The sequence below is a fragment of the Lacerta agilis genome, chromosome Z, assembly GCF_009819535.1.
Source record: "Lacerta agilis isolate rLacAgi1 chromosome Z, rLacAgi1.pri, whole genome shotgun sequence".
Taxonomy (NCBI): domain Eukaryota; kingdom Metazoa; phylum Chordata; class Lepidosauria; order Squamata; family Lacertidae; genus Lacerta; species Lacerta agilis.
This window is the reverse complement of record NC_046331.1, coordinates 17,320,257-17,344,300: the sequence shown is the minus strand read 5'-3', so window position 1 is coordinate 17,344,300 and position 24,044 is coordinate 17,320,257. Positions and strand designations below refer to the sequence as shown.

Below are 24,044 nucleotides of genomic sequence, written 5' to 3'. Positions count from 1 at the left end.
AACCCAAAGATGCATTTTAAATAAAAGGACACATTCTACTCATGTAAAAACACACTGATTCCTGGACCATCTGCATTTAGAAGGTGATTGGGCTGCATCTGGCCCCCGGGCCTTAGTTTAGGGACCCCTGATCTCGTCCAACCCCCTGCAATGCAGGAATCTCAGCTAAAGCATCCATGACAGATGGCCATCCAAGCTCTGCTTAAACACCTCCAAGGAAGGAGAGTCCACCACCTCTCATGGATGTCCATTCCACTGTCGAACAGCTCTTACTGCCAGAAAGTTTTTCTGAATGCTTAGTCAGAATTTCCATTCTTGTAACTTGAAGCCATGGGTTTGAGTCCACTTTCCATAGCAGGAGAAAACAAGCATGTTCCCTCTTCCATGTGGCAGTCTTTAAGATATTTGAAGATTGCTATCATATCTCCTTTCATTCTCCTCAGTTCCAGGCTAAACACACCCAGCTCCTTCAAGCACTCCTTGTACGGGTTAGTTTCCTGACCCTTGATCATCTTGGTTGCCTTCATATGCACACATTCCAGTTTGTCAACATCCTTCTTAAACAGTGGAAGCCAGAATTGGTTCTATTACTTTCCTTGATCTGGACACTATACTTCTGTTGATGCAGCCTAGAATGGTTAATTCAGTGTTACTGGAGCTGCTACTTTTCCACTTGCTCTGGCTTCTGACTCTTTCTCTGTCACAATTTTTTTTCTCTCTTCACACCAAAGCAAAGACATCTCATCCAAGCCTAAATGAAAACAACAACAACAACAACATGTCCAGTTCATCCAAAATAACAAGGCACAAACAAAGTTTTATCATGGCTTGGTCAGGGTAGCTGATCAATAATCCCTGTACTAAAGGGGTGTGTGAGTGGGTGTTTGTTGTGCGGGAGGGAGACCAGCCATGCCATTGGATGGAATGATGTGACTGGCTCACGCAGCTGATTTGGGTTGTCATCAAAAGGTAATTCTTATGCCTCTTTTTACTATTGGGTGTTGACTGCCAGAAAAGGGGAAATGTATCTGTTGGATCTCAGGTGGCAAAATAACTCGACTGGCCTTGCAAGGTACTACTTCTGTGCATTTTGGTTGGGGAAGGGGCATTTGCTGCCCCTCCTCAGGCAACAACATGCCTTGAGTCAGCCCCGTGCCCTTCTATCTAGAGGGAATAGTGTCTGCAGCATTTCTTCAATTCGGATGCCAACTCCCACAAAAAAGAAAATACCCAAAAGGCACCACATTTCCCATGCATGGATGACATCTGTGGAACCAAAACAAGCTTGTGTGGATGTGACCATATTATTCTTTAGCAGCCCACCTTGTTCTGAGCCCCTTTTTCAAAATCACACAGCAGAGGAGGAGGAAACCCCGTTCTTCAATACCTCCCATTTCCCTGTTCTCCACAGTTCATTATACAAGCTTCCTAATTCAAATATGCTCCACCTTAGAAGTAATTATGAGAGACTCCCTGAGGCTTGGATGACTGAATATATTATGGCTCTTTGCTTTGGTGTGAAGAGAGAAAAGCAAGTGTGACAGAGAGAGAGAGAGAGAGAGAGAGAGAGAGAGAGAGAGAGAGAGAGAGAGAGAGAGAGAGTCAGAAGCTGGACCAAGTGGGAAAGTAGCAGCTCCAGTAACACTGAATTAACTCCTTGCCCCAGAGGAAGAGGGCCTTCCAAAGCCAGAATGAGCCCATTGATGGGGAACTCCTCAAAATGGGATATTATAATACAGTACATTATTTCCCAGCCCTGCTGGGCCAGTCACTCCAATTACTGCCTGATCCTTTGGAGTCCAGCTCCCATGACTGAGCAGCTTCACATTTTACATCCATGGAAGATCATAAGAAGAGCTTGCTGTATTAGGTCAAAGTAGGCCCATCTCATCCAGAATCCTGTCCTCAGAGTCACCCAAACAGTTGCCCATTGAGCACAAAACACTCTCCTCTCCTGCAGTTTCCAGCAACTGGTATTCAGAAGCATCACTGTCTCCAAATCTGAAGATGCAGCATAGTCATCATGGCTAGTACCATTAGTAGTCTTATCCTCCATTAATTTGCCTAATCCTCTTCTAAAGCCACCCAAATTGGGAGGAAATCACTACCTCCTGGGGAAAGGAGTTTCAATAGTTTAACTGTGTTATATGTAGGACGACTTCCTTTATTCTATCCTGAACCTTCCAACATTCAAATTCATGGGATATCTAAGAGTTCCAGTGTTATGAAAGAGGGAGAAAAGCTTCTCTACCCACTCTCTCCATGCCATGCCTGATTTCATAAACTTCCATCATGTAACATCTTACTTGCCTTTTCTCTAAACTAAAAAGTTTGTTGTTGTTGTTAGTTTCTATACCAAGGATCACGGAGTGGTTTGCAATATAAAAACACAAAATGCATACCCTAGTAACAAACAAAAACAACATCTCCATTTAAAAGCCCAAAGATTGTTTAATTAGCCTAAGGCCTGGGAGAAGAGGAATGTTTTTACCTGGCACCTAAAGGTATGTAAGCAGGGCACCAGATGAGCCTCCCTGGGGAGAGCATTCCACAAGCAGGGATCGACTGCAGAAAAAAACCTTCCTTACCTTGCCAACCTCCAGACCTCCCATGGAGGGGGCACACAATGAAGGGCTACAAATGATTATCACAGGGTCCAGGTTGGTTCATATGGGGCCAAGTGGTCCTTGAGGTATTGTGTTTAGTGTTTTATAGGTCAAAAGCAGCACATTGAATTGGGCCTAGAAACGAATTGACAGCCAGTGCAGTTGGACCAGGATTGGCATTATATGCTCAACCCGTCTTGCCCTGGTGAGCAACCTGGCTGCTGATCCAGCTGAAGTTTCCAAACTGTCTTCAGAGGCAGCCCCACATATAACACATTGCCAAAGCATAGACCACAGAAGTTAGACTATCCTTGTCCAGATATGGGCACAGCTGGGCCACCAGCTGATGCTGATGGAAGGCACTCCACGGCACTGAGGCCACCTGAGCCTCAAGCGACAGCAAAGGATCCAGGAATACCCACAGCTGTAGAAAAATTGAATGAATCTCTCTCAAAGAGATTTTTACTGCTTACATCTTACATGATCCTTTTGTAAGGAAACCAAGCTCTTTATTTTTAAGTCATGGGGGGATTCTTCTTTATTTTACTGCCAAAGGATGGAGGCTTATTTGCTGTAACTCCTGAAACTCTGTGCATAAAAAACTTCACTTACTTGCAAAGCCAAGTGTCTTTATTCTAGCCTTAAGTATTTTCATGGGGAACATTTGTTTAAAGGTGGTTGAGGGCAGATGTAAATCTAATCAAATTTTAATGCGTTTGGAGCAATTACCATTCTGCTGTCTCTGTTACAAGAGAGTAAGACTCTCTCTTCCCAAACTCTCTCTCCAACATCACCCCTGTAGTATGTGGCTATCCAGCGACTAGCCAGGCTTAGTGACCTATCACTTAAAGTCACCTGGAAACAAATAACTTCTTATTGACAAGAGTCCCGGTATTTTGTTGTCCCTCCTGAAGCTGACGTCAGAAGCCAAAGGTGACTATGGAGACTAAGTTTTGCTACCTTAGTATATGCCCAGTTTTAATATTCTGATTTAGCATTTTATCTTAAATTTGACTGTGCACACTCATTATCACTCTCCTTTCCCTATTTTATATAGTCTTAAATCAGAAGTTGGGACTTGGAATTCTGCTGCTTGTCTTCCTCTTCCTGAGCAGCCCACCAGAAGGGCTGTGGAAATTGCATCCCTTGCCCTAAATGGCAATATACATGGGCTGTGGAGAGCACAAGCAGAATAGGACACTCATTACTACTGGGCTACCATAAGAATGGTCTAGACCAGGGGTGGCCAACTCCCAAGAGACTGCGATCTACTCACGGTGTTAAAAACTGGCAGTGATCTACCCCCCTTTTGGGGGTTCAGGTCAAAGTTGTTGAGTTTTTTCAGGGAGGAGATAAAAAATGTTGAGCTTTTTTAAGGTGAGCCACAGTTGTTCAGCTCCTTTGGGGGGAGCCAATGATCTAACAGTGATCTACCGCAGACGTCCAGTGATCTACCTGTTGGACATGCCTGGTCTAGACTGACTCCATCAGGCACAAGTCTCACCAGCATTGACTGGTGGCTCTGTTTTGATCTTCCTGTGGAAGACAAATCCAGTTGCCAAGGAAGGAACAGCCACTCCCTATAGTGTCTCTCCCCTCCCCCTCCCCCAGTTCAATGTGCTTGGAGACCTCCAGACTAGCATGGTCACATTCAGAACATGAAAGGAAAACAGGGCACATGTGTCCGTGAAGCACGGAGCCCATAAAAAGCACCTCTCCTTGTGAGGAGAGTCCCCACCCCCAAAGCTTGCATCATCCTTTATTAATTGGGGAATCCCAGGAAGAACTAATTCCTCATCAGCATTTTCATTGATAGGCCCCTCGGTGGTTTGGGATTTTTGGGCACAGAAGCAACTCTGTGTGCTGCTTTCTGACAATGATTTAGGCTATTTCAATTAGGCATGCAGTCGTGGAAGAGAGGCCTCATTCAGTCCTTAGGAGTTCTGCCAGCTGTGTCCCCTCAACCTTCCAGCCATCCCTCCCTTCACATTTTCCTTACAATAGCAAACACTTTGAATCTCCTCCTGCCCTTTTCTTCTTTGCTGCCAATGGAATAAGGATCAGCTGCAAACAGGTGGCTCTTCTAGTGGGCATGCCTGGTAGAGAAAGCGGGAGCTTCCTATCTGCCCAAGAATAAAAAGGTGCTTAGCTCCCATGACAGCTTGTCCTTCATTTCCTTTGCTACCCACTTTGGGAGGGAACAGGGTTGGGGATGGCTATTTGGAGAGGCTGAGAGGACACACCAGCCCCACTGACCTGGGAAAAGCTGATACTTACACTTTGCCATCAGCAGCTGGTTACATGTCCATTCACCCCCACAAAGGGACCTTGCCTGCCACGACCAGATGCAAAGGTCTGGAAGGATAAGGATTCATGCAGGATAAGGCTATCAATGACTACTAGCCATGATCGCTATGTTCTACCTCCACAAGTGTGGGGAAATGATGCCCCAGTCAAAATATAAAATTCCATGTTTGCTAGGTGACCAAAAGGCTAAGGCACATGGAGTTCCCTGTAAACTCCTAGAGATCACTCTGTGAGGTCACATCCTCTGCTTGGAGAGGCAGGAAAGGTAGCAGTAGCAATATGATTCTTATTCCTTCCTTCCTGCTTGGAGAACATTCTCTTTCTCATCATGCAACTGTAGGGATAGGATGCAGGGTCTGTGTGCTCCTAAAATCATGTATTTTGTAATCTAGGAGTATATTTTTCCGGACTTATTTCACTGTTATTTTCTGCTTGAATCAAGTCTGCAACTTTTTTGTAACTAAACAATATTTTTATATTCTTAAATCACAGATTTTTATGTTGTTATTTTGTTTAGAGGGATGAATAAAGGGAAAGATGCAGTTTGCCCAAGACATCCTGGATAATCATAGAAAGCTACACAGTCTTTTTTCCCTAGTTTCCGTGTTAATACCGCGAAGGATGGGATTTTTAACTTGGCTAAACTAGATGCTAATATTATTCAAGCATGTAATAGGAAGGATAATTAATAAATAATTGATCCTATCCTACCTTCCAAAATCCATCCCAACAGCACCTACCATGTCTGTGTCCGAGACGGGCCCAAAACTTGTTACATAAATGTTGGTCTTGACTTCAGTTACTGTATCTAGAAGAAGCGAAAAGGAAGAAAGCAATTAGGGGTGATTTGCATGGTGAATATTTCCATGTGTAATTGCTGCCTTAGCTTTGTTTGAAATCTCCAGGCTTGCTGCTTCCCTGGATTACAGTGGAATGATCCACTCTTGTGTTTAGCTGTGGTAGACACTGAACAATGACCAGTTCCATAAACAAACACAAATGGAGGGGGGGTTGAGCCTCTGCTCAGGGCCCTCGGGCTTTCATCAGGGATGACTTCCTCCAAGTGCCTTTAAACAGCACATAATGCCTTCTGCAAAAAATGGAGTAATTTTGAGCTTAGACTCCATGAGCTCCACAGTGCCTTTGGAGAAGCATTTAAATGAAACACTCACTCAATTCACAAAACAGTGATTTTATTAATGCTTTGGATTTGTTTGTAAATGCAAGTAGTGGCTCTCTTCACAGGCTCCTCTCTCAGCTGAGGTGCACATATTTGCAAATCCTGATGCAATGGGCAGGTCCTCCCAACAGATGCCTCCCTCCCTCCTTCCTCCTCTCCTCTGGTTGCTCTCATTCACAGAAAAGGACACCTCTAGCCCCATAATATCCCAAGACGCTAGTGAGTTTTGAAGTCTCCTGAACAGTGAGAAATGAAGTTAGCACCACTTGATTTAAAGGCTTAGAGCTGTTTGTTGACATGGGCTAATCTGTTGCCAAGCCATAGTTCAATTGAAATAACCAAAGCTGCACAACCCTCAGGGCTGCCTGCCTGTCTGGAGCTGAGAGGGCTCAGACTGGGAACATCTGAGTCTGTGTAGGCTGAAGTTGTACCTTCCTGGACAGGGATAACCAATCTGCATGGTGGGCAGGGTGAGAATACTGAGCTGCCTGGACAGGTGGCACAACATGAAGATCATGAAGAAAAGGGGTCTCCGGGTGCACATCCCCCTTAGAGCTGAGAAGGGGCCCACTGCACCACCCTTCTCTGCTCAGGGTAGACACTATGCCTTTATGATGTCAGGAGCCATTATATCAGTGCCTAGTCTCCTCTCAAAGCTACTTGCCTGCCTAGGAATTAACTTACCCCATGCTAAGGAAAAGACAAATCAAGGCTAGGTGCAGAGGATCAAGAATGATCGAGGCATGCAGAGCTGAAGCACAGCAAGCAGAGCTTCCATCTGGAAGCACAACTGAATGAGGAGGGCAGAGGAGAGCATAGAATCATAGAACTGTAGAGCTAGAAGGAACCAAAGTGACATATAGTCCAATCCACTGAAATGCAGGAATTGCAGCACTATCAAAATTGCAGCACTGTCATAATCAGGTGCTTTGGAAGACCTCTGGGGACAGAGAGAGGTGGGGAACTAGTACTGCAGATAGATCTTATGGGCCCCAGGAAGCAAATTGATGTGAACTGCAACCTCCAGAATAAGTGGAAGAACCAACACTAAACAACCAGGAACCAAATATAAAGGAAGACTTTTTAATTTCATAGATGATTTACATATAATATACTGTACTACCATGAGGTCAACAGTCAACATGATTTTCTTACTGCAGCAGCTGCAGGAGGAATGCCAAGGGCAGAGACGCCCTTCTACAATGCCTTCATAGACCTGATGAAGGCCTTTGACTTCATCAGCTGAAAAGGACTCTTCACATAAATCAGTAAGATAGGATCCCCACTTAATCTTCACAAGGTGATCATGTCCTTCCACAAGAAAATACACAGCACTATCCAGTACAAGGGTCCATCCTTGGATGCCTTCCCTATTAAGAGTGGTGTGAAACAGGGTTTTCTAACAGTAGGAGCTGTCCAACAGTGGAATGGACTCCCTTAAGAGGTTGTGGACAGAGTGTTTAAGCAGAGGTTGGATGGCCATCTGTCATGGATGCTTTAGCTGAGATTCCTGTATTGCTGGGGGTTACACTAGATGACCCTCTCAGTCCCTTCCAACTCTACAACTTTATAAGGGGTGTGTGTGTGTGTGTGTGTGTGTGAGAGAGAGAGAGAGAGAGAGAGAGAACAGTGCTTTTTGTAGAAAAATAGGTGCTGGTACTCATCATGAAGTTGTTACAGAAAGTATCACACTTTTTAACCCCAAAAAACAAGGAGGTGCCAGTACTGCGTACCCTTGAGTACCTCCTGGAAAAAAAGGTAGTTAGTTAGATTGATCCAGAAAAGAAATTGTGGAAAATCCTTCCAACTCTACAATACTGTGATTTTGTGATAGGTTCCCACAAAACCCTGGTGGCTCCTCTTGGCCACAGTTCTGTAATGCCCTAGTGTGTCTCATGTATTGTCATTTGCTGGACTTGCATTTTGTCTTCTGGGAGCTCTGAGTGCTCATTTCATGAGTTCAGAGACCAGCATCACACTCCGAACCATTTATTCCCAGTCTAGCTGCTGCTGATGTAGCACAAAATGCAAAGAGCACATGGGACAGACACTCTTGCCCATAGCTGATTTTACATCCTCATTGATCCCCATTTCAGCACAAACCAGATAGGAAATACCCAACCCATACGGATGCTAGATGTGGCAATGAGATGCTGACTGGTCAGTTGTAGCAGGCGGCACCTTGCTTTCAAGTTCCCTGAAGGACCCACCAGTGGCGGAGCTTCATGCTCTGGCACCGGGGGGTGGAGAGCAGGTGGGGGCAGGGCTGGCGCGTGTCCCAGGGGCATGGCGCACGTCCCAGGGGCATGGCGTGTGTCCTGGGGGCGTGGCATGTCGCCTGCGGGGGTGTGGCACCCAGCACGTGGGGGCAGCTGCAATGGCACCCCACTGGGATCGCGCTGCCGGGGGCAGTGCACTCCCCCCACACTCCTTTTCCTCCATCAGTGGGACCCACACCTTACTGCCACTTGCTACTGGAGGTGGGGAGACAGGAGCATCTTCCTGGTCTGCCTAAGCAAGTGAGCATGTGCTACAGTTAAAGCTCAGTGGCAGAGCATCTTCTTTGCATGCAGAAGGTGCCAGGTTCATTCAGCAATGGCATCTCCAGGTAGGGCAGGAGGGACCCTGTCTGAAACCACAGATGTCTGATACCACAGGTGGCAGTCATTGTAGACAATACTGAACTAGATGGACCAATTGTCTGACTTGGTTCAATGCAGCTTCCTATGCTCCTGTGAGCAGGAAGCGAAATGCCAATGCCTGAACTGAAACCTCTGGTCTTGCTGCAGGAGGGCTGATAATCTCTCTCTTCTTTCATACCTTTATCTCCTTCCCCCATTCAGAGGTAGATTTAGAGCAGCGTGACTGCTTGCACTGCACTGGGTGCAAAGCCTACGGGATGTTGCAGGGCGTCGCAACTATGACGTACCAAATTGAGCAGAACGGAAGGCAAGGGGCAGGGGTGCTGAATTTTGGCCTCACACAGGGCACTGCTGAAATTTGAAAAGTCCACCCCTACCCCATTCAAGGGCTCTGCAAGGAGAGCAAGCCAGCAGAGAGTGTGCATGAATGTGAGTGTAAGGATGAGGCAGGCACATGAAGCAGCCTCTGTTGGATCAGAAACCGACATTTCATTATCTTAACTGTTGGGCCCAAGGACTTCAAGCAATCGGCTGGAGAGGATCCCAAAAAACCACAAATTCCCAGCAAGAGACTCCAGGGAGCCGCTAGGATCAATAGCCACTCCCAAGGAGGAGTTGCTTCTGCCAAACTGGGGGAGCCCTTCCCTTATGCAAGCAGTCCAAGGAGGCTGTGGGCAGGCAGCTTTAAGTGGAAATGCAGTTAGATTAAGTGGAAATGCAGTTGTTTGTTTGTTTGTTTGCACCCCACACACCTTTTCCCCTGCTGTGACATCAGGAAATGCAATCAAACTTGCACAGACAACTAGCTGAAGTAGACTGACCTCCAAGCCCAGGTCTCAGTCGGTTGTCATATCCATCCAGCAGCCGGTCCAGGATGCGTGTGAAGATGGTGATGTTGTCTTTGTTGTCATCATCGATAATATCCGGGCCATGCTTTTGAGCGAGTCTGCCATATCAAGGGAGAACAGGAGGGTTAAGGTCTGTCACTTCTCCAATGATGCTCTCTGTGTGTGTGCGCGCGCACACACACACACACACACAAATAAATATCCTATCCCTGGCCTGCACTGACTTTAGGCCTTCTCTAGATTTTTCTGCTTTTTTACCTTTAATGGACCTGGCCCTGCCTCCACATGTCCTTATGTTAACTCCAACTGGACATAGAGTAGCTGTTAGTCACAAGAGGCCCCTCCAGGCATCCTTTTTAATTGCACATTCACACTGCTTCACATTCCAGTCAGTGCCTTTCCCATAGCGGTAACCTTATAACTTTTTTTACACCACATATGCTCTGGTTTCTTTCCCTCTCGCTTTTCTTGCTCTATAACCCCTCTGGACACCAATAATGTGTTAGCACCAAGCAAGCATTGCAGAGCCACTGATAAGGCAGAATAAATTCACCACCAACAGTAGCCTTGAGGGGCCCAAGGTTAGAGGTTGCTTTGGGAAGGCATAGTGAATCAGTCTAAGGCCACCTCACAAGATGGGGCAGCTGTTACTCCTTCCTCCACACCTTCCATTTTTCTCTGGATTGGCTATTTGGAGGGAGGGTGGCACATGGACATATCTGGGGGGGGGGCAGTTGCCCTCCTTAGATCCACAAATATTTTTGAAAAGCATTGAAAGTACTCAATTAACTAACTAAGGTTCTGCCCCCACTCCCAGCAGCCTACCCCCTTCCCTGGTAACTTTGGTGGATCCCCGGATCCCCTAAAATAAGCTCGTGATCCTTGGCTCCCACACCCTAAAACAAAAATCCTGGCTAAGCCCATGTCACAGCAGCAGACACCATCAGTCCTTGGAGCTGTATTTGGCACAGAACTTCCACCTGCTGCTCCCTTGCAAGGAGCTAAGGAAAAGACAACAGAGCAAGGGCAAGCAGCCCCAAGGGCAGAGACAGGTTCAGGTGGCTTGAGAGATGGGTGGATTGGCCAGCAGTGGCATCAGGATCTCATTGGGGTGCCATAGGCAGATCAACTAAAACAGAAACTAGATAAATGGCTTAGAAGCAGCATCTAGTTATGGTAGGTGACCAGAGGCGGAGGCTGGGAGATGGAGGCCATGGACTCTGCAGGGTCTTCTGCTGAAGCTCTCAAGAGCAATGCCAAACTCAGAGGTGAAGGGAGAGGAAATGGTAGGAGGAAAACTAGCAAACTCCCTTGCCTCACCACAGCAAGCAGCTGTTGGTCCTCTTCCTCCATCTTTTACTTCCAACTATTCTTCTTTCCTCCAAGACTTGGGCACTGAATACTCCTAAAGTTCAGCTCACTTGGTTTGTGAGCTGTGTCCTCAGGGTGGGTCACAAATGTAAAACCAATCAAATACAATAAACAGTGCTTTAAAAAAAAAAAAAGTTATCATTTAAATGATGTACTGGATGTACAAAACCCAGGGTGGCAGCCGGGTACACTTGCCCGGGGCTTAGAGGGCTAAGCTGACCAGGGACCTTTCATGGACTGGCAGCTTTTTAGTCTGAGTTTATAATTCTTTTCTAACAACACACCAAGCCTGGGTTTCAGACAAGCTCTGCACAGACCTGTACAAAACCCTCATTGTGCCTTTAGTGGCTGTTGATTCAGACAGTTGTTACAGATGCTCTGAAAGGGAAGAACTTTCACTTCTTAGTTCGCTTTTGTAGAGGAAGGTCTGGTCAGATCCTATTTGGAACTGAGGTCATTCCCTGCAATTAGCTTAGAAGGAACATTTTTTTGGGGGGGGGGTCTCCAGTGCAATGTACATGTTCTGTCTCATCGTTCTGGAGGGTTGAAGCTGCAACACTAAAAGCCTGATTTCTAGTACATGTTAAGCCCACATCTGGAGCATGCAGTACTCGTCAGTAGGGCCCTTTTTGAGCACAGCTGCCAGGCAAGGATAGATGGGGAAGTTGATCTCTTGGGTAACCTGGTCCAAAGTTGCTTAGGGCTTAAAATATTAAAAATTAATCTCTATCAATGCACATTGCACTTTATATAATGTTGTGTGTTTTGTGTTTTTATACTGTAAACTGCCCTGTGATCTTTGGATGAAGGGCAGAATATAAATTTAATAAACAGTAGACATAACCACCACCATCACCACCATTTTTCATTAATTCATTTGGATGTTAGATCTGTCAACCAACCACTTTGTCAAATGATTACATTCAACTATTTTCCTACTAGGAGATTTGTGATAAATGAGAAGGAAAAGCAGATGAAACCGTTGCTACCAGGCTATGAGCTGTAGCTGCCAAGTCTTTGCTATGCTGGGCCAGCTGAGAAGAGGATTGGGTCTCCTACAAAAGTGCTGACATAACTGTAACTCTTGCAGTTGTGTCTTGAGAAATGCTAATGTGTCCCATCACTCTTGGATGCCTCTGCTTGCTCCAAGTGTGCAGGTAGAGAGAGACAGGAAGGTGCAGAGTGTTGCATTTATGCTGGAATCTTCTCTAGGCAGAAGAGGATGCCCAAACCTGTTTGTTCACACAGGAGGAGAGTGCTTGTCACACTCATTTCTTGCCTTGGCCTGCAGCCTCCTCACATGCTCATCTTTCTGTCCTGTGTCCCCCCCCCCCCAAATCCAGGCATGTGGATTTTCATTTATTTATTTGTCATATTTGCTCTTCCCCAGAGATAGGCGTGGTAGGGTCACGTGGCACCCTTTTTACATGTTTACATTACAGAAGTCTCACTGAGAATTGTGAAGTTGCATTTCTTACTGTGTTAAAATGCAGTCATCACACAAACTGATTACAAATTAGCAAACCATCAAATCAACGAACTGTTGGGAAATAATAACCTAAGAATTCTGTGTACATTGCCTACCATGACAGTAGAAAGGACTATGCCACCCAAGGGCAGCTGCCAGACAAACTAGCTCACCTTAGCTCATAGGCAAGTACAACTTGTACTCTGTATTTGTATTTGGGTGTGTGTGTGTGTGTGTGTGTGTGTGTGTGTGTGTGTTTGAAGGAGTTCTGTTCTGGCACATCATGAGCTGCTTTTATCATTTGCAACCCAACTCGGATCTGTTCTCTTAGACAAAAGTATCAAAGAAATGTACTCAAGAAATAACGTTTGTGCTACCATCTTCATGCAGGCACCAGTAGCATGGGAACACAATTTAATCATTTTATTTAATATATACATCTAAGTGGTTTACTAGAAAAATGAAAAGCAGCAATAAAAACAGTTTAAAACATTTAAAGATATTTAAAATTAGCAGTAATACATATATATATATATATATATATATATATATATATATATATATATATATAGGTCAACAGCTACATGCTTTAAGCAGATGCTGAAGAGAGCACAGAGAAGGTGCCTACTTGATGTCCAGTGCAGGCCACCATGAGTTGGAGGTGCTGGTGTGAGTTTGTTTTTGTTTTGTTTTGTTTTGTTTTTTGCTGAATGAGATATGAAGCTAAAATCCTTGTGAATGATGGACCCATACAGTCTTCTCTGACCTGGCACCATCCAGGGGTCCATGATGGCTGGGGCTGTTGGCAGTTGGAAGACATCAGGTTGGGGATAGGGAAGACTGTTGTCCTAGGCACTCTAGGCCAGAACTACCACTCCTCAAAGGGTTTCCCAATGTCATCACTTAGACAGGAATAGAAAGCTTCTGCCTCCCCCTTAAAAGGAGGGAGAGGGGAGGGAAGTCAGGCAAACGCTCTCTGGGCAGGTCTCCCAAAATGGAAGGAAAGGGGCACTTGCAACTCCAGGTGATTCAAACCACCGCTCTCTGTCTCTATGGTTGCTGGCTGCTTTTTGTTTGCTCCTTGGAGCTTTCCAGGTACCTGGTTAGTCAGCTGCCTGCAGCTGCCCGCTGTGTGTGCAGGATTTCATTTTGTACCCTGGCACTTCAACTGCCTCTGGAAAAGTCCTGACCATTATGGCATCGGGAAGATCGCCTTGGCAAATTACTCAGATCAACCATTCTCTAGCACAGTCAGGAGAAAAGCTGGCATGGAGAGTGGCTGTGTGGGGCAAAATGGGATTATTGTTAGATGCCTTTGCTGCAGGATCAAGATGGGGATTTTCCTGGTTCCAAAGAGCCATGACCAAGTCTTAGAGAGACAGAAGGTGAAACCTAACCAGAATCCCAAAGACTGCCTTACAGCCTCCCTCACTGCAACTGGGTGTTGCAGGTACGGTGAGGGAGAAGAAATGCCCCCGACCCTTCCTCACTCCCTCTGTGCTATATAATAAAATCCCAGCCTCTTGCCACCTTACCCTTCTGCAGGGAGAGCATAAACCAGCAGCAGAATCCCAAGGCTAGTCACACAGAGCGGGGGTATGGCCCAGACCCTTGTCAATGCCATCACTTCAGGGTGCAGCAGTGCTAGCCAGCAGAACGTCCACACCTGCCAAGGAGGAAGAGAAAAGAAAATGGTCAAGGGGACCAGCCACTCTCTTTGGTGATGGAGGCATTGGGTGCACAAAGGCCAGCTTATGGTGAAAGTCCCTGAGGTGCTTTATGGGCCTATGACTAAACAGCTGATAGCTGCAGCAGGCTCAGAACATCAAGGGGGAAGGAGAGCACCAAGAAGTGATGGACGCAACTGGGGCTTAGCCTAGCCAAGCTAGCTTCACCATGGCCACCTGTGATAGGAAGTGTGGCTTACTGATCTCAGCCGACTGGAGCCTCTGTAGAAAACGTGCCTGCCTTTTTTGGTCTAGATCAGGAAATGAAAGAGGTCTTTCCTTAAACAATATCTGTGACATCTCATCCTACAAAATGACATGACTCAGACATCTCAGTGACCACGGAGGTTTTGAAATGCCACATAAGCAAATGCATGTATTTATAAGAGCAAAGGCCACATCTCATCAGGACAATGACCCCAATACTTCTAGCACACTGTCACTGCATTCTGCATAACATGCCCAGCCCAAGTGGTGACTGTACACCGAAGCTCCTCACAACCAGGCAAATTCTGGCCCTTCCTTTCCTTGTGAGATGATTTCAGTCAAGGGCTCACGGTCAGTGGCTCTAGTCCAGTTCATTCCTGCTGTTGCTCTCCTGGTCAGTGAAAATAGTCAGCATGTCATATGAGAAGGTATGTGGTTTTCCTGGTAGTAGTGACAGCAACCACTATGAGGAAGGAAGGAAGGTGAGAAAGGGAGGGATCTGGGCTGCCATGGTAGATGGTCACAGTTTAGTTTTGGTAGGAAGTGTTGGGTTTTGGAGATTTTTATTTCCTGTGTGTGTAAATATGCAGCTGGTGAAAAGGCCACAATTCATATTGTGCTGGTAAACATTTTGCTACTGGGCTGCACCAGGCCATGTGGCATGACTTTGCCATATATGCAGCATTTGCACGACTGCTTTGCCCCGGGGTTGGGGGGGGGCACTTGTCCATTTCCCCAAAAAAGAGGAAATGCACCACTACCACCAACACTACCATAATAAAAAGAGGACATAAATGTGCAGATGCAAATTTAGAAATATTTCATTACTGTAATTTAAATAGAAATTCAATACATCCAGGGAACTGTGTGACTGCTCAGTCTGTGGTCTAGGTGTTCCCAATCAACTGGCACTGTGGAATCAATCTGCAGTTTCTGCCTGCATATGTCTATGGTGGTGAATGAGGCCAGTGGGATGTGAAGTTGCTGTGTGGAATAGGGCAGGTGGGGAGGAAAGTGAGGGAGAAGCTGCTGGGTGAGGTGCAAAGTGGAAGACAAGTTGTGAAGGTTTTCATGGACTGAACCAACTGAAATAGGGGAGGAGCGGGAGCAGAAGTAGGATAATGTGACTAATATATTATGGATGTAACCTTCCAATAGCAAATTAACCAGCTAAAGTATTTGATGGGGACAAGTATTAATGGATGGAAGCACACTGGTAAGACTGAGACTAAACATCACATACTTTATTAAAAAAAAAAAAAACCATTTTGGCTCATTTGAATTTCTCCTTTAGGAAATATTGAGGAAGAACTTTCCTTCTACAAATGTAGTAGGAATTCTTCTTAAAATGTAGTAGGAATTCTTCTTAAAAATAAAATGAAGAGTAAGCTCTCTTTAAGTGCAGGGTGGTATTTTGGTTTGTAAAGGTGAGATTCAGCCAAGTTAAGCCTGTTTTGTGGGGTTTGCAACCAAAATGTAGGCAAGGACAAGGCTATATAAGAACAGGACTAGTAAACGAAGAGTTCTTGAACTTCCTAGAGAGGACACTTTGTGTGTGGTCACTTTTTTCTTTTTCTTTTTGCGTGTGCTAAATTTTTAGTAAGCTGAACGTCAAACTATCCAAGCAGTGTCCCCAAAAAAGAGGAGGAGAATAATACATCGTATGAAACAGCAGCACATCATAAAAACAAATTTTAGATGTATTCACAACACTGGTTGCAGACAGATTAACGACAATAAACCAGTTACAAGTACGTAGCCGTGTTGGTCTGCCATAGTCAAAACAAAATAAAAAATAAAGAAATTCCTTCCAGTGGCACCTTAGAGACCAACTAAGTTTGTTCTTGGTATCTGAAGAAGTGTGCATGCACATTGCACATGAAAGCTCATACCAAGAACAAACTTAGTTGGTCTCTAAGGTGCCACTGGAAGGAATTTCTTTATTTTTTATTTTGTTTTGACAATAAACCAGTAAAGCCTGTGTTTCACTACACCACCCCACATCCCACACATGTCCCATTAGAGTGCCCTTGCAAATCTGTGGTAATGCAAAAACATAGTTCTCTCTGTGCTCCACAATTCATTACTGAGATAGTTTGGGGATCAGATGAAAGGAGGCATTTGAGTTTGCCCAAACCAAACATCAACATTGAGATCCTAGAACGGAAAGGACTGGGGAAATTAAATGTGGCCACTTTCTCCCACCCTTCCACCCAAGCTCAATTGTTCTTAGGTGGAAGAAGTGATGTTCCTAAGCAAGAAGGACCAGCAGCAACTCCCAAGACAAACTGGGGAAGCCTTGACTGCCTTTTGGATGAAGGTAAAGGGACAGAGTATCTCACCCATGATTGAGTGCACCCATATCACAGATGATGCCCTTAACTGGGACAGGTATATGAAAGACAAGTGCTGTTCTTGTTTTTTAAGGAAATAAACTGTGCTGCTTTTATATTATTTTATATTTTCCTTCTCATTTCTGCCTTTTCTCTCTCTACCTGATTTCTCACTGTTATTCTCCTGAAGGCACTCTTTAGCATGCCTATCTCTAAGGAGGTAATTTATACCAATTCACCATGTCTCATAACCTCACACTAAAGTAAATGAACAACAAAAAAGACAACCCCAGATTTTCTAAACAACCTTTTGAAATTCTCAGAATTTGGAAGCCCAGCTGCACAGAGCTCATCTGCTGGGGAGCGGGGGGGGGGGCTGCATCAGTTCTGGTGATGGGTGAGGTTGGGGTAGGGTGAGGGAGGGAGGGAGGGATAGAGACCACAGGAAAGGCAATTTGGGGAATACTGGCATGCAAAGCTGCAGTGTTCATGACAGCCATTGACACAAGAACATCCTCCACAAAGAATGTCACTCAGGACCGGTCCATTCAGAAGAGCATCAATAATGCAGGTCCCCAAGAAACTCAACACTTGTAGTTTATGCTGAGCCCTGAAAAGCTGTATAACAAAATGTGGGGAATGATGCTAAGGAATGCTAAATGCTGAGGAAGCCGAAATCATGCACCCAAGTGGATAATATTTGCACCCTATAATTTTGTGATTTCCCTACAAGTCCCAACCACTCCCCAGGGGTCGACTTTGGTAATATGGTGCCCTGTACAAGGCCAACATTTAACACACACATCCAACTTTCCTGTATCCTTCTCAAAGCTGGGCAAGCGTTAACTATGCTTTGGGAAGGATGCAGGAGGACTCTAGGACCCTGTCAGAGCCCCCACACCTCCTTCCCAAAGTAAGTGCTTACAAGGCTTTGGGAAGGAGGCAGGAAGGTGCCCTCTCTGTTCGGCACCTTGTGTGTGGGGAACTGGTCATGCTGCCCTAAATCCACCTCTGCATCCCCCTGAATATTTTTTTTTAAAAAACCCACACTATTAGTGCCTTTCCTTGTCTAACAGACCCACAAATCTAGTTAGCAGAGCCAGAGGCAAAGCTGTATCAAGAGGTGATGAATTGCAAAGGCTCATCATCACACTTCAAGGGAGTCTGTAAGGCGAGCTGGGGAGGAGCAGAGCTTTCCTCCAAGCCCACCAAGGTCCAGCTTTCCTTCAGCAGGAGCACCTGTAGTGGGAAGATTATGAGGTTGCCCTCTTTATTCCTTTCTCAGCCTCTCTAGTAGGAAATGAGATTTGGAGGGAGTAGCATTACCTGGAATTTGTGACAAGTGAATGCAAAAGAGCACAAAAAGAGCCCTGCTGCATCAGGCCACCTAGTCCAACATCCTGTTCTCACAGTGGACACCCATGAGAAACCCTCAAACAGGACCCAAACCCAGAAGCATGACTGATGGTGGAGGCAGAGCAGAGCCATCATGGCTAGCAGCCAAAGACAGCCTTATGTTCCATGAAAAGTGAGTTTTGGTACTCATGGTAATTAGTCTTAATAGGCACCTGATCAGGGGAAGGAGGGCTTTGTCTGACTCAGGAATCCAGCTGAGTGAGGTCCCCCAGTTTATTCCCATTACGTGCTACCTTGGCAAACACAATTAGATGAATGAGTTTACTTCTGTTTAGGGATAACGGAGACCTCTGACTATGTGGGTGCATTTAGCAGATGCTGTTTGTCATACAACCAAGTAAGAAATATGACAACAGTTCTTTTTTCCTACGCTTCCTCACTCTTACATATTTCAGTTTGTTTTAGTTTTGGACCAAGCAGAACAAGAAGAACTAGATACTGGAGCATCATGCCATCCTTAAAGTCTTTGAGATGATGTGCCTATTGACTCTATATGTAGGCAGTGGTGGCTGGTATGGTGGAAGGCAAGGAGACCAACCACAGGTGGAGCCAAAGCCAATGGCAGGCAGAGTCAACTTAGGGTTTGTCCACACTTCATCTTGTCCTGCTGCTTTCTCCCCAAGGAAAACTGCTCTGGAACAAACAGAAATCCGGGTTTCCCCACGATTGCCATTTGTTCTATCACTAAAGAGTGGGTTTTCCCTTGGAAAGCAGTGGGGTAAAGGGGAAAACAGCTCAGACTCATGCTTTCTGGGCATGGGAGAAGCAGAAGTGTCGACAAGCCCTAAATCTAGTTTTGTTCCCATTTTCCTCCTCCCTGCTGAGTTCTACAAGGGTAACGCTGAGACAGAGGAGGAGGTGGAAGAGGAGGTGTCATCCTCTGGACTGGATAGTTAACTGAGACTAGTGAGGCAGTGCTCTATCTGCCCGAATGGAGCTGCCCCCACTACACTTGCTGGTGGTGACCAAGCAGTCTGCAGCTTCCCTTCCCTTGTCAGACCCTAAGGGAACCCCACACAAGAATTAAAGAGCACCCAGCAACTGGATATATCCCTGGTACTTAAAGTCACCCATGAGCAGAAATGGAAATAGATCAGAACCATCTGGCTTCATTTTATCTTGCATCCAGCTCAAAAACATCACTTGAAAGGTAGCAACTGTATCTATGCTGAAGCCACCATGCACCTTGAAATCTTTTCATCACATCAAGCATAGAATCCGGTCCCAAAAATAAAAGCAGACAAGGCACATTGTGACTGTAATGCCTTTAGCGGGAATTGGATGCCCAAACAGAGCCTTTATCTGGTGACACCTGCCTGAAGGTGAGGCCGATGTGCAAACCAGAGGCTGAGCAAACAGCATTTTCACCAAACAAAAATAAGACACCAGTGTGTGTCCTTTTCTTCCTCCAGGAGAGGACATTGATTCCCAGCCAAGTCAGTGGATCAATCTCCACCTGGGCCAACTGACAGCAAAGCAACAGCAACTCTGCACAGGTCCCAGAGTGCAACCGCTACTCCAGGACTCCAGGGGATTGGGTGGGGGAGCAAACACAGGCCAGCCAGACTCACAACCCCTGCCACTGCAGACAAGCAGCTCTGACCAAAAACCACCCCACCCACCCCCATGCTTCTGTACACATAGCAGTCATAGTTCATGCTCACAAATAATGCTGAGCTACCAGATGTTTTGCCCATCCCACCAGCCCCTCCATTTTTGCTCTTGACCTTCCTTTGAAAGGATGCTTAATGGAAGGGAAATGGCACATGGTGGATAAAGTCCTGCCCCTCTTGCGGTTGGAACAATAAAATAAGCAGGTCAGTTGGGTGGGGTGGTGGGGAGGGGGAGCCATAGCCTCCAAGTCCCCCACCTACCAACTCAAGGGATCCTCTGCCAGCTCTGTAGGGGGCAGAGGGGTGAAGCACCTTCCCTGAAGCTGAGCCAGGCAAGTGGGTGCTTGACAAAACGAGAAGCACCCCTTTGAACTGGGGCTCTGATCCCAGCTCTGATTCATTCCCCAGATGTGGGGGTTGACCAGGAGCTCTTTTCCAGAAGAGCATTCGCTGGTGCCCTGGAAATGGGGTTTGGCAGAGAGGCAAAAGAGGTGAGAGTGGCAGCGGTGGCAGCAACAGCCTGTAATAAGAAAGCAAGCAAGGAGGAAAGTGGGCGTCTTCAGCAGCTGGCTTATTTACTATGCGGTCTCCGTCTGTGTGTATAATTATGCCAGGATTCAGTCTGTACATCGAACTACTTGTTGTAAACATTTGGCAGGGATATACCCACAGAGAGAGTAGGATGGGTTTTCTTGCTGGAGAGACACAGCAAAAGGAGGAGGTTGAGGGGATTTCAAGAGGACAGCCAGGGGCATGCAGGGTGGAATGGAGAGAGAAAGAGAGAGAGAGAGAGTTGGATAAATGATTGAATGGGAAGGTAGGCAAAGGGAGCCAACACACAGCAATGGGAAGGTGAATAAAGGCAGCAGAAAGAGCAGCTTCAGGGAAGAAATGCATCAGCAGGCAAAAAGCAGAAAGCGCTGGATGCAGCAAGAGCCGCCCGCCCCCCCTCCCGCCCCTGTGGCCAGGCCAGCCACAGTCCTCCAAGGCAAGTTGCTATTTTGTGTGCTCCTCAGTTGTAAGGAACAAACCTATGTATGCTACCCTCTGCAGGGAAGGGAAAGGTCATATCCTCCAGATGGACGGGCAGGCATTCTGGGTGGCCTGATGTGCCTGTGTTGGTCGATGGCAAGAAGGGAAGAGAAGAATGTGTCCTCTGCAAAGAACAGCAGCCTCATGCAAAGGCACAAAGTGAGAAGCAGTACGTTAGTGGGTGTATGTGAGAGAGAGCACAGGCAGTCACACATTGGGGACCCCCCTACTATCCTATTTGTGGTGATAAATCAATGTCATTGTCCAAATTGATCACTTTCTGGCTAACCCCTTGCTTATTTCATCAACAAATAACACACCAGCAAACCCTGCTTTCTGAATCAGGTACTTCCTGGTACTATTTAAGGGCTAGCAGCCCACACCAGCCCTACCACTCAGTGCCCATCTCTCCAAAGTCTCAGTAGACCTCAGGACACACCACTACTCTTGCTGCTCATTTGGCCCTGGAGCTGCCAGAGGACAGGGCAATTGAATCCTGGGTTGCTGGCTCCTTTACCACACTGCCCATGGCAAAGCCAGAAGGGGCCTGGGACTTCCTGAAATTTGCACCAGCTTTGGAACTTCCACTGTGAAGGTACAGACCTTTGCCCAGGCATCCATGCAGAACCACTTGAAGTCACTAGGCTCTTTCGCATTCACAAGGCCTCCAGAATCCCGATAAGAAAATTGAATGGAGAGAAATGCTGTTGGAAAGTTCATTTGTTTCTGCTCAGCCTTTTCCAGTTTGCTACTGGGGCAGCAGGAGCAACCTCAGCTGGCACACTTGAGAGTCCAGCCATCCAACTCTCTCATCAGTCACCTGTGTGAAGCTGTGAAGTCTGGGCTGCTGCTGCTGCTGCTGTTCTCTACTCCATCCTGGGTGTCCCAAAGCTATTTTTAATTCCCTTGGAACCTGTCTGTGCTACAGCTTAAGGTCACGGGCACATTCATCCCAGGACTTTCACACACACCCCTTCCCGTCCCTCTGCCCCTGCCCGCAAACGCAGCCTCCAGAGGCCTGGCTCTCTTGTCCCTCCCTCCCCCCACACACACACCTGCAGAGCTGTTGCCCCTTTCCTCTCCCACCCACTCTGCCTGTATCCTAACCAGCCTCGCCCACCCACCATCCCCTGCCCTTCAGCCTCTGCTCACCACAGCTCCCACCTACGGCTAAGCCTTTTCTTCTCTGGCAGGGAGCAATGGTCCGGAGAGCCTGCGGCCCTCACAGTTCTCACTTCAAATCTCAGCGGTCTCCAAATCCCAAGACAGGGAACGTTTCTGGACTGGGGAGGGGGCGGAAAGCGCCACGGCAGGCGGTGGGCTCAGTGGCGTCATCCACTTCCTGCCTTTGCCTGCTCCAGAGTCGTCCTCCCTGCGAGGCGGCTCCTTCATCCATGCAGCCCGGGGCTATACTGACTGAGAAGAACCGAGAAACACTCCCTCCCCGTCCTTTGCAGCAACACATTAATCAGCCGTACCCAGAGGGCTGTCCGGCTGGGTAGACGCAGAGCGTCCTGGAAGCTGCGGGCGGGCAGGCGGGGGGTGGGGGTGGGCTCCACTCCTGGGCAATCCAGACAGTCCCCCTCACCAGCCGGCGGGCCTGCCTTTGGAATGAGGGGCGGGTGAGCCCCACTGCATGCGTTCATCTCCTCCCTGGATCAGCCACTGCTGCCACAGTCAGCTTCCCGCCACCTGAGACAGAAGCGCCAGACGCTCGGGGGCGCAAAGGCAGGTCCACCGGGCCCTTGGAAAAAGCGTCAGCCAGGAAGATAAAGACGCGCCTCCCATTCAGGACCGTGGACAGCGCCGCGCCACACGCGCAGAGACCCTCCCAGTCTCCCTCGCAGAATTGGCGGGGCCCCTGCTTTTTGCTAGAAACCCTCAGCAGCTCGACCCCCAAACTAGCCGACGCGCGTAAATCCAAGGCTTGTAGCGCTACGCCTCATATTCCAACCAAGGAAAGGAATGGATAAAGCGGCTGCCGCGCGCCTTTGTCCTCTTGGCTAACACGTTCTAGCAAGAGGCCGGCAATGTGCGTTTTACAGGCTGCGTTGGGGCCACATCAAGCTCCAGAATATTTTCAGGGCCGCCCGCAGCAGCAGGAGAAGAGCCGGCCTTTGTGTGTCTCCCCGCGCCCCTGCCACACACAACCTCTCTTTCCTCGACCCCTCCCCAGTTTCCAGATTGATCTTCTCCTTTGCAACTTTGCTGGGCGTTTGCTGCTCCCGCTGCACAGCGGGAGAGCAGAGAGGGGCCGCAAGCCAAGATTCTGCTCGCCTTTTGGCTTCGGGACCGGGAGAGCCAGATAGTCACCGCACTCGATCGCTTCTCTAAGGGCCAGCCCTTAGCTCTGCCGAGGAACCCACGAGCCCACTCCCACGCAGAAGAGGAGCAAATAAAGGCGCTCCTGGTCGTGGCGAGGCTAGGAAGAGCTCCGACGGCTGCTTGCAAGCGGGTGGCTTATCCCCCGCGACCCTCGACGCCAGCCCCCTCCCAACCCCGAAGAGCAAACAACCGAGGGCCAGGTCCTTACCTCCTGCGGAGCTGCTGCTGGATCCAGAAACCTACTGGAGTGGCACTCGCGGCTGCTCTCTCTCAGTCCTGCCTTTGCGCCCCCGAGAGTCTGGCGCTTCTGTCTCGGGTGACGAGGAGCGGACTGTGGCAGCGGTTGATCAGATCCAGGGGAGGAGATGAACGCATTTAAACCTTGGGTGTTTCGGCTGACGCGTGAGCCTCGTGGTCTCTCCGTCTTCCAGAGGGTTGCAAGATCAGCCTTCTATCGCGACTCTCTGCTCGCTGTTACCCTGAGACTGACAATATGAAGGAAAGCAAGGCAGCCTCCTCCCTCCCCTCCTCCTCCTTGGAGGAGGGTTTAGCAATACTGTATCTCCCTCCCGTCTTCCCCAAAAGCAACAAACAGAAAAGGCGCATCAATGGCGCACCATCTACTAACTAGAAGCAAAGCATGGGGAGGGTCTTCTTTCCAATCGCTCTTTTTTCTGCCCACCCCGCTAGAGGCAGGCGGCTAGCCTCATGGTGGGTACCGCATGGCCCACCTGGGACCTCCGTAGACGAGAGAGATCAGCAGGGGTGTCTGAGCCAGTCCTTCCAACAGGTTCCTTCACCGTTTCAAAATGTCCATCAGTAGACCCTGAAGTGTCAGCCAGACCCCACAGACCACCTTATCTTCCATAAAGGAGATGCCACTTGTTGCCCAAAGGCCTGGTGGATGGGGAAAATCTGCCTTGAATGTGTGTGTGTGTGTGTGTGTGTGTGTGTGTGTGCAGAAGCAGG

General features: G+C 47.6%; 1 protein-coding gene across 2 annotated transcripts in view; it reads right to left on the bottom strand.

Annotated features, from left to right (window-relative positions):
- The window catches only part of LOC117040273 (gamma-aminobutyric acid receptor subunit alpha-3-like), a 41,491-nt gene extending 17,967 nt beyond the window's left edge, over positions 1–23,524 (bottom strand). The window contains exons 1-4 of one of the 2 annotated variants that reach the window (XM_033137948.1): positions 23,284–23,524; positions 13,958–14,088; positions 9,557–9,681; positions 5,654–5,721 (exon numbers count right to left, since the gene is read on the bottom strand). In XM_033137948.1, coding sequence (XP_032993839.1) covers positions 5,654–5,721; positions 9,557–9,681; positions 13,958–14,046 — 282 coding nt within the window. In that variant the 5' untranslated portion in view covers positions 14,047–14,088; positions 23,284–23,524. Of the gene's footprint in view, positions 1–5,653; positions 5,722–9,556; positions 9,682–13,957; positions 14,089–22,228; positions 22,291–23,283 lie in introns of those variants that run through there. The other variant, XM_033137946.1, reaches the window with a different exon arrangement.
- Between the last annotated feature and the right edge of the window lie 520 nt (positions 23,525–24,044).